We start from the raw sequence: 10,919 nt of genomic DNA on the forward strand, positions 1-10,919 counted from the left end.
AATAAATGCACATGGCAATCTTAAACAGCCCTCGGCATTAACGGTTGTCCGCTTGCCCGGGACAAGTGAAAAATTTCTTGTTGTGTAATATTTCCAAGGGGCGAAAATTAACGCGAGACTCGGACCGGAGTCGAATACTCTCTGATTTACTGTCGGACTCCCTGATTTAACATATGCAGGAGTCCGTGTGACTCCCTGAAAATTCTGCTATATACTAACTAGTTTGTTCCAGAGCACGACCTCGCGGAATTACCGTATTTTTTTTAGCAAATGTTCAAGGACAATTTGGCAGACGTGCCACCGCATGAATCTTCAAAATAAGCACATGCGTTAATATTGTGAATATCTTTAGTTTTGAACTTCAGACTGCGGACAGTCGGACACCCTTATTTTGTTGCGGACTCCCTCTTTTTGAGGGCAGGGAGTCCGTTGGATTCCTACGTGCGTGCTTGTGTGCGTGCGTGCGTGCATGTCCTTCTAGTGCAATAATGCAGTATCTATAGGGTGTCTGTATCTATGTTGCTTGATAAAAGGTATTGCCCGGCAAAGCTACTTTCTTTTACATAGGTGATATTATTTGACATTGGCAATCGGAACAAATTTCTTCCGAATTAGTTGACTCATGCAAATCAGCATTTATACAGAGCATTGCTCAAGGCCACAACAGAAGGAATAGACTAAGTTCAATGTACTATGTGCTAACGAATTGATATTCCCCCTCCCCCACCCACCTTAGCTTTGCTAGCTTACCTAACTGTATCTAACCAGGGGTAGAAAGTAGTTTGGAAATTTACACACCAGCCAGGCATGTAGGCAAGGGATTTTACAGGCCCGCCAGGCAAATTACAGGCCCGCACCATTCCCTGGATACCGCAGCATTTAAAAAAAAAGAAGTCTGAAATTTGAAATTTTGACAATGGTTTATATACAGTAATACAAAGAACATATTCAGTCACTACTAGTGAGCGATACTGCGGTAACTTTTCATCTTCGCTGGCGTTCCGGGGACGGTCTTGCATGCTGGGGTGGATTTTCTACGGGCCCGTCAGGCTTGCTAGTATTATAAATGTCAGGCCCGAGACCTAAAATACGGGCATCGGGCCCGCGGGCGCCTTAGGATTTCGATCCATGCTAACCATCCTCATCCACACTAAAAATAGATTTAATTATTTATTAAGTGGAATAAAGCAGATTGTTGTAAGTTTGTAGTTAGTAGTAAGTTGTAGTTTGTAGAACTTTAGTTTGTAACGGGGCTCTCGTTACGGATGGCATTGCAATATAAATATTAATACTTCATTTCTGTCTCGCTTTCTCTTTGTCAGGATGAAGTTGGTGCGCCGGGCTTGGTCGTTGCTGTAGGCCTGAACGGAAAGCTCGTATGGGTGGAAGGATTCGGCTACTCTGACGTCGAAAATCGTGTCCAATGTCATCCAGGTGCGTGTCCAGTCAGAACAGTTCAAACTGCATGAGCAGAAACCTCTATAGAAAGGACACTTGTCTATAAAGGACACCTGTCTATAAAGGACACCTGTCTATAAAGGACACCTGTCTATAAAGGACACCTGTCTATAAAGGACACCTGTCTATAAAAGGACAGCGCGTGTCTATAAAGGACACCTGTTCTGTAAGGACAGCCTGTCTATTAAAGGACACCTGTCTATAAAGGACAACAATGTCTATTAAAAGGACACTTGTCTTATAAAGGACACTTGTCTATAAAGGACACCTATCTATAAAGGAACTATCTACTAAGAAACGCCTGTCTATAAAGGAACATCCTGTCTATAAAGAAACGCCTGTCTATAAAGGACACATGTCTATAAAGGACGCCTGTCTATAAAGGACACTTGTCTATAGAAAAAGGAGCACTTGTCTATAAAGGACACTTGTCTATAAAGGACGACTGGGTGTCTATAAAGGACACTTGCTATAAAGGAACACCTGTCTATAAAGGACACGCTGTCTATTAAAGGACACCTGTCTAGTAAAGGAAAGCCGGCATGTTTTCTATAAAGACACCGTGTCTATAAGGACAGGCATGTCTTATAACGGACACGTTTTATAGAAGGAGCACCTGTCTAAATAAAGGAACACGCTGTCCTATACAGGACACTTGTCTACATAAGGGAACCTGTCTATAAAGGACACCTGACACCTGTTTATAACGAGCAACCTTCTATAAAGGACACTTGTCTATAAAGGACAGCCTGTCTATAAAGGGAGCACCTAGACACGCGTGTCTATTAAAGGATGCCTGTCTATAAAGGACAGCCTGTGCTATAACGGGAGGACACCTGGACACCTGTCTATAAAGGGCACGCTGTCTAAAAGGACACCTGTTATAAGGACTAGCACTGTCTATAAAGGACAGCCTGTCTATAAGGAACAGCCTGTCTTATAAAAGGACACTTGTCTATAAAGGACACTTGTCTATAAAGGACACCTGTCTATAAAGGACACCTGTGCTATAAAGGACACTCTGTCTATAAAGAGACAGCCTGTGCTATTAAAGGACACCTGTCTATAAAGGACACTTGTGCCTATAAAGGAGCACTTGTCTATAAAGGACACTGTCTTATAAAAGGAACACTTGTCTATAAAGGACAGCTTGTCCTATAAAGGAACTGTCTATAAAGGACAGCGTCGTGTCCTATAAAGGAGCACGCTGTGCTATAAAGGAACCTGTCTATAAAGGAGCACCGCTGTTATAAAGGACACCGTCTATAAAGGAGCACCTGTCTATAAAGGACACTTAGTCTATAAAGGACATCCATGTCTAATACAAAGGACAACATGTCTATAAAGGACACCTGTCTATAAAGGACACGCTGTCTATAAAGGAACGACCTGCCTATAAAGGACCACCTGTCTATAAAGGACACCTGTGCTATAAAGGACACCTGTCTATAAAGGACACATGTCTAATAAAGGACAGCTGTGCTATACAGGACATCGTGTCATATAAGGACACCTGTCTATAAAGGATGTGTCTATAAAAGGATGCTGTCTATAAAGGACACGTGTCTATAAAGGAGCACCTTGTCTATAAAGGACACCTGTCTATAAAGGACACTTGTCTGTAAAGGACGGAGCTTGTCTATAAAGGACACTTGTCTATAAAGGACACCTGGACACCTGTCTCATAAAGATCGCACTGTCTATAACAGACACCTGTGCTATACAGGAGCACCTGTCTATAAAGGACATCGCTGTCTATAAAGGACACCTTGTCTATAAAGACAACTTTCTATAAAGGAGCAGCCTGTCTATAAAGGACACCTGTCTATAAAAGGATGCCTGTCTATAAGAGGACAGCCATGTCTATAAAGGACAGACGCCTGTCTATAAAGGACGGCCTGTTTTAATAAAGGACACCTGTCTATAAAGGACACCTGTCTATAAAGGACACTTGTCTATAAAGGACACCTGTCTATAAAGGACACCTGGACACCTGTCTATAAAGGATGCCTGTCTATAAAGGACACCTGTCTATAAAGGACACCTGTCTATAAAGCACGCTGTCGGTATACAAGGACACGCTGTGCCTATAAAGGACACCATGTCTAATAACAAGGACACGCTGTCATATAAAAAGGACACCTGGACACTTGTCTATAAAGGATGCTGTGTATAAAAGGACACACTGTCTATATAAAGGACACCTGTCTATAAAGGATGCCTGTCTAAATAAAGGACACCTGTCGTATAAAGGACAGCCTGGACACCTGTCTAAAAGATGCTGTCTATAAAGGACCACCATGTGCTATAAAGGAGACTTGTCTATAAAGACACGCTGTCTATAAAGGACACCTGGACACCTGTCCTATAAAGATGCCTGTCTATAAAGGACCAGCCTGTCTATCGAAGGACACCTGTACTATACAGCAGGCCTGTTTATAAAAGATACGCCTGTCTATAAAGGACACTGTCTATAAGGACACATGTACTATATAAGGACACCTGTCTATAAAAGGACACTTCTATAAACAAGGGCCGCCTGTCTATCAAAGAACCCCCATGCTCTATAAAGGACACACTGTCTAATAAAGGACGACTTGTGCGATGATATACGACCACCATCCCCCGCCCGCCCCGCTAGTCTATAACAGGACCACCTGTCTACCTAAAAGGACACTTGTCTATAAAGGACACCCTGTCTATAAGGACCACCTGTCTATAAAGGACACCTGTCTATAAAGGACATGTTTCCTCGAATCTCTCGAGTGGCAATTATTCAGTAAAACCACCTCAATAGCAGGAAAGCGTGTCTATAAAATACAGTTTGTGTGTGTGTGTGTGTGTGTGTGTGTGTGTGTGTGTGTGGTGGAAAGGGGGGGGTCCCCTTTGTGACCCTTACATATAGATATGAGTGCAACACTAACTTAGTAATTTGGTAGTGGGCGCTAGCTATGTGCTTAATATTTACAACGCCATCTAGTGGGCGATATCTCTAGCTTTTGGTTTGTTTTGTCTTTGCAGACACGGTGATGCGGATCGCCTCCATATCCAAGAGCATTACGATGACAGACGTGGCCAGGCTGGTGGAGGAGGGAAAGCTCGACCTGGACGCACCTCTGCAAAAATACGTCAAGGATTTCCCAGAGAAGACCTACAATAAGCAGAAGGTTCAATGGCATTTCTATTCATTATTTAATAATAATACTATTATTATTTATTATTAGTATTACTATTATTATATATGTTATTATTTATATATTTGTATTAAATGATTTCTAAACATCACCTTATGATGGACTGTTCGGGAATATCTTGTGTAATTATGTATGCCGTTGGGGCATTGCTACTTACAGTGTTCTGTTTGGGATTTTATTGCATTTGCACAATTACTGACATGTTCGGACAAGCATTGATGGTCAAACGTTGTGTCTGATAGGTGACCATCACCACACGAATGCTGGCATCCCACATGTCCGGTATACGACACTACGAGAAGGAGCTACTTGAAAATGATGTAAGCATGCACTGGTCAATCTAGTAAAATCTAGCTACGCTCAAAATATAACTAGAGAAATGATAACAGGTCGCGCATTGAGGCGAGCTTACAACTCCAATGTTTATTACCTTTTTTTTTGGTAATTGATCCTAATTTTTTTGGTTATTTCACTATTATCTGCTCTTACTACTATGCTGCACTCACTTCCATGTTAACATTCCAATGCTCCCACTGCTGGCGCCACGCTGGCTGGGAAATGCACGTACTATGTATGTAATAATCACAGACTCGCGAGATTAAACAGCTGTTAAAGTGATTACGTCACCTTAAATAGTAAAAATAACAAAAACATTTCCACTTTTTCACAAAATATAAGTAATTCTTTTTCACTTTTTCATGTTTAAATTTGTGGGCATTATACTTGCTCTGTGTTTTACTATATTGTTCGATGTAAACATGGTTTTTTGGATTTTTAACTAGTTGAGAAACAATCTTATCAGGTAAGAATTTGACGATGACGTTTTAGTCCCGTTAGTTCTTACTTTTAATGTAAAGAAATGGCAACAAAAAAATGATAAAATTTTATTACAAATTTTAACATAGAAAATTCGTGACGTAGTCAAATTTAATTTGGCAGTCGATTAGAAGTTCTGTGGTTAGTACGTTGGGAGTCTGTTGTATTTCGCGAGCGGACTGTAATTAGAATTCCTTTTTAGTCCCGTGACTCGCCGTGCGTATTGCACCCTCACGTCATTAGTCCATGTTTTTATCCGTTTATTACCAGTTCATAGTGCATACTCACTTCGATGGCAGTTAATGTGCATCCACTTGCTGCTTGCTGCGGTCAGCGGTGTTTTAGATAGATAGATAAGTAGATGGGTCAACGCATGCTTACCTTTTATGTTGAGAAAGCGAAAAGGACGAAAAAATGTACGCGACGACTGGGGAAATTTTACAGGCAGAGAAAAGTACAAAGTTCGACAGACAAAGCGCATAATAGATATTCAAGACGACAAAACTTGCTATGCGAACCAGGTTGTTCTATTCTGTCTCGCAATTCTTAAATTTAGTTCGTTTTCGGCATAATTTAGTTCGTCCTGACGTCGATAAGAAAAGACGAATCACCCCACATACCCATGTTTGAATCTGGCGCTCATCAGTGGCAGATCTAGAGGGTGGTTAGGGCGGTTGCAAGCACCCCCCGCCGCCTGTTCAGGGCCACTGACTAATGTTTATGATAGTAAGTAAAATGGGGCGCAATAAATAAAAAAAGTGGTCTGGGCAGGCTGATAGAAACTAGGGATTTCCCACTGTGACTACAAAGCTGCCAATGAGTTTTCAAGGTGGGAGGGGGCATGCCCCCGAGCCCGAACGCGGGCGACCTACCCTAAGGCACCGCGTGCCTTCGGCACGCGCTTTACTGAAATAACAACGCCCTTCTGTCTCGCTATCAAGTTCCTTCTGAAAGCTAGATCAGCCCGCCCGTCAGTAGGACTGTAGGGTCGTAGGCTGAGCAAATACCTAAGGGCATGTAAGGGGGCAGTAGGGCGATGCCAATGATTTTAAATGAGGCGGGTGAGAGAACAGGATGGGGGTGCAGGGGTCGCTCCCTGGCCCCGCATGCCCCCGCATCCGCGCCAGAAATTGTTGGAAATGTAGATTGCAGAGATGGTAATTTGAGGCACTTTTAGTACATGTAGCAGCCTTCATTCTGACTAGCACAATGCTCTTAAGTAGTAACAATATTTTTTTTATGGGCTCCATAATCTAGGGGGGACAGCTGTCCTCCTTGACCCCCCGCAGGCTACGGCCCTGGCTATGGCTCAGTGGTTAAGTGCTCGCGACTTGGCGTAATGTGGAAGGTCGGGGGTCAACCTCCCGGGCCGGGTCATACAAAGACTTGAAAAATGGTTACACATGGCTTCTGGCTGCTTAGCCATTTCAGCAATAGAGATAAGAATTGTGGCAAGTTAACTCGCAGTGCTACCAGTGCACTAACCCCTGCACTACTGTAGCATTTACTGTGAAAGCAGCTGCGGGGCCTCGGGGTTACTGAAACGGAGATAGGCACCGCCCTATGTGCCATATAGGCGCGGGAAGGATTCAACTACCTGCAAGTTGGAGAGACACCGACATTGCTTTGCAAAGAAGGGTTATAATACCAAATTTAATCGCAATGCTTTTTACGTGGGACAAAAGGTACGCACGCGTACACGACGAGAAATGAGAGAGGGCACCGTGCAGTTTATCGCTGTTGATATCGGCGATTTTTTTAGTTAGGGAACCCACAGCAAGCGAGAAAAGTAGCCCGGCTGCTGATGCCGCTGCTGTGAAACGCAAGTGCTGTGTCAGGATGCGAAATTAACGCGAGTCCGGAGTCAAATACTCCCTGATTTACTGTCGGACTCCCTGATTTGACATATGCCATGATATGCCATGATGCTCCTTGATATGCCATATCCAGCTCCCTGATATGCCATATGATGCTCCATGATATGATATATGATGCTCCCTGATATGCCATATGATGCCCCATGATATGCCATATGCCATGATGATGATATGCCATGATACTCCCTGATTTACTGTCGGACTCCCTGATTTGACAAATTCTGCCATACTATTTAGTTCGTTCCGGAGCACGGCCTCGCGGAATTACCGTATTTTTCAGCTAATGTCCAAAGAAAATTTGGCAGACATAAGCACATGCATTATTGTTAATATCTTTCATTTTGAACCCCAGACTGCGGACTCCCTCTTTTTGAGGGCAGGGAGTCCGTTGGACTCCCGTGTTCAAAAGTTAATTTCTACCCCTGCCGTGTGTAGTTGTTTGCGATGCTGACGTCGTCTCGTTCGTGTGATCGTTCGGCAGGTAAGAAGTTCTTGTACACGACGCACGGTTACACGTTGATCAGCGCTGTGGTAGAGGGCGCTAGCGGTCAGAAGTTCACGCGGAGGCTGAAGCGACTTTTCGACGACCTTGGTATGAGCAATACGCAGGTGGACAAGCCAGGGCATCTCATCTATCACCGCTCGCAGTGAGTAGCAGCACAGGGTTAGAAACGAACAGAATCAGAATAAAATCAGAACAGAAGCAGGGTTTTTAAAACCGCCGCGGAATTCGCATCGTGTGTCCGCTTAAGCGAGGGCGAATGTCATCCGCACCGAAATTCGCAGCGATCAAACATGTTTGATATTTTCGCTGCGGATTTTTACCGCTGCGTACAGATTCGCACCGTGTGTCCGTGGAAGCGAAACTCGAGCCGGCCGATGTTATAATGCAGCGAATCATTGATCAGTATGATAATCACGTGATTGAGAAATAGCGGCAATCCAGAGATCACGTGACTGTTGGAGCGATGGTTGGAGCCGTGTGGCGACAGTAGATCGCGTGTAGTGTGTCCGCTCAATTATCGCATGCGGGTGCGAATATTTTCGCCGCGAATTTCGCTGTGGATCTGATCGCAGCGAAATTCGCATAGTGTCTCCCCTGCTTTAGAAACTAACAGAATCAGAATTAGAAGGAATTATTTTGCCAGGCCGACAGTAACTTGCCAGACAGTAACTTGTCACCAGGGAAAAGTGCAGGCGGAAAATTTCACCCCGGGTAGAACCTGTTGTAACCGTATTACTAGAGCCCTGTAGACCTGGGGGACCTTTTAATTTCATTAGCATTGTCTATAATTAGCTTGTTTAATTAATGCACGTTACCTCCGAAATGTAATTCGTAAGTGTAAATAAAGTAAATCGAATTGAATTGAACTGCCGCCGGGGACGACTCTAAGCCTCGTCTCTCCCCTCTCTCTGTCTCTCCCGCAGCTACTACAGAAAGAACGAGCGAGGGCGGCTCGTCAACGCCCCCTACGTCGACCTGAGCAGCAAGTGGGCGGGCGGCGGCATCGTGTCGACGGCGCCGGACCTGATAGCGTTCGGCACCGCGATGCTGTACAGTCACCAACACCGGCCCTGCCCCGCCTGCGACCGCGGCGCGCAGACGACAGGGGGCGCCGCGGGTACGACAGGGGGCGCCGCGGATACGACAGGGGGCGCCGCGGCTACGACGGGGGGCAGCGCGAGTACGAGAGGGGGCGCCGCGGCTACGACAGGGGGCGCCACGCATACGACAGGGGGCGCCACGGATACGACAGGGGGCGCCGCGGCTACGACAGGGGGCGACGCGGGTACGATAGGCGGCGCCGCGGGTACGACAGGGGGCGCCGTGGCTACGACAGGGTGCGCCACGGCTACGACAGGGGGCGCCGCGGATACGACAGGGGGTGCCACGGATACGACAGGGGGCGCCGCGGGTAAGACAGGGGGCGCCGCAGTCGACACGGCCACGCGCAGGTGTCTGCCCGGTTACCTGTCGCACGAGACCGTCGAGGACTTGTGGCGCCCCCTGGAGCCGGCGAGCGGCGGCAGGCCGTGGCGTTACGCGATGGGCTGGGACGTCGTCGCGATCGATCAGACGCGCGCGCACTGCCGCAAGGAGTGTCGCGCCTACCTGCACACAGGTGGCGCCGTCGGAGCCAGCACCGCGCTCGTGATTCTGCCGCGCAGGTCGGCGGACGACGCTGGTGGCTCCATCTGTGAGAGGAACAGGCAGCTGCCGCGCGGGGTCGTCGTGGCGATGATAATGAATATGCAGTCGGTGAGCCTGGCTAGGGCAGCTGTGCGCATCGGCGAGGCGTTTGAACAGGTGGAGGAGAATTGAAGGTCGATCGTCATGGTAACGCCGCAGCCGCTCTCTCGGGCAGTCGGAAAACAAACGAGTCGTTTTAATTATAATCAACCGATTTTATTCGAGTAACTTTCGCAAATTTACATTACACGTCCGGATTACGATGAAATAATTTAACTGTGCACATACAAATAACTTGTGTTAAAATATGCAGTCGATGATAATTGATAATCAATCGATATAATGATATTGATGCGAAGTAAATGGAAATACAGGCAGAGCAATGTCCGTTGTATGCGTTACCTAACGTTGTGCATGCACACGTGAGCATGCGTGCACGCGCGTGTACGTGTGCGCGTGCATGGGTGCATATGAGTGTGTTGTGTGCGTCTACGTGCATGTACATCCACGTGTCGTGTATGTAAACGTGCACAACAAGTTTATGCAACGATTTCTATAATCAATAAAAGATATTCGTACGAAAACGTCGTATTCAATGCAATTCATTTACGTGATAATTTCGGCATACATATACACATACACATAGCATCAAGAGCTCATAAAGACCTCTTTTATTACAGTACACAATAATATTATCCAAAACCCTTGGGACCAGACACGTTTCGGAATTCGGGATTTTTCGGATTTCGGCATGGTAGTACAGTACAGATGTACATAGCGTATATCCTGCAACGAGTCGGTACTAAAACCCAAGTTTTCAAGAGGTCAGGTGCTGTACCAGTACTACTACAGTACAATATGTATGAGTAATGCCAAACACATTCAGATTTCTGCAGTGAACCTTGTGCAGCCAAGCATGATCTTTGGTGTGGTTTTTTTTTGAGACGACCACGAAAAAACTCGGTTTTTGGAGCTTTTCGGTTTTCAAAGTTTCGGATAATAGATTGTGTACTGTATTAGCTCTTGAGTATTACTATTAGCCCATGCAATACATGCATTAAGCATTAAGCATTACGCATTAAGCATTAAGCATTAAGCATTACGCATTACGCATTAAGCTTTAAGCATTGAGCATTACGCATTAAGCATTAAGCATAGGCATACATGCAAGGCATGCATATTCGATATAATGCCGACACTCGAGCAAGACTTTAAGCAAGAAGTGTGATATATACAGTGTGATATACGTAAGTGCTTGCAACCAACCACAAGTGGGAATCTCCAACCCCTAGCATGAAGTCGCGTGTTACATGCTTGTCATTATCTCATGTTATCGCGGTGGTGGTCAGAGGGGTTTATTCCCGGTTGGCCTACTCCCATTTC

At 45.6% G+C, this 10,919-nt stretch overlaps 1 protein-coding gene across 1 annotated transcript in view; it reads left to right on the plus strand.

Annotated features, from left to right (window-relative positions):
* LOC106817276 (serine beta-lactamase-like protein LACTB, mitochondrial) overlaps window positions 1-10,120 on the plus strand; it is an 11,586-nt gene extending 1,466 nt beyond the window's left edge. The window contains exons 2-8 of the mRNA XM_014821933.1: window positions 1,323-1,434; window positions 4,480-4,625; window positions 4,895-4,972; window positions 5,863-5,929; window positions 7,827-7,992; window positions 8,774-8,975; window positions 9,102-10,120. Coding sequence (XP_014677419.1) covers window positions 1,323-1,434; window positions 4,480-4,625; window positions 4,895-4,972; window positions 5,863-5,929; window positions 7,827-7,992; window positions 8,774-8,975; window positions 9,102-9,668 — 1,338 coding nt within the window. The 3' untranslated portion in view covers window positions 9,669-10,120. The remainder of the gene's footprint in view (window positions 1-1,322; window positions 1,435-4,479; window positions 4,626-4,894; window positions 4,973-5,862; window positions 5,930-7,826; window positions 7,993-8,773; window positions 8,976-9,101) is intronic.
* Window positions 10,121-10,919: the final 799 nt, after the last annotated feature.

This window comes from Priapulus caudatus, unplaced genomic scaffold (assembly GCF_000485595.1).
Source record: "Priapulus caudatus unplaced genomic scaffold, Priapulus_caudatus-5.0.1 Scaffold1658, whole genome shotgun sequence".
Classification (NCBI taxonomy): Eukaryota; Metazoa; Priapulida; class Priapulimorpha; order Priapulimorphida; family Priapulidae; genus Priapulus; species Priapulus caudatus.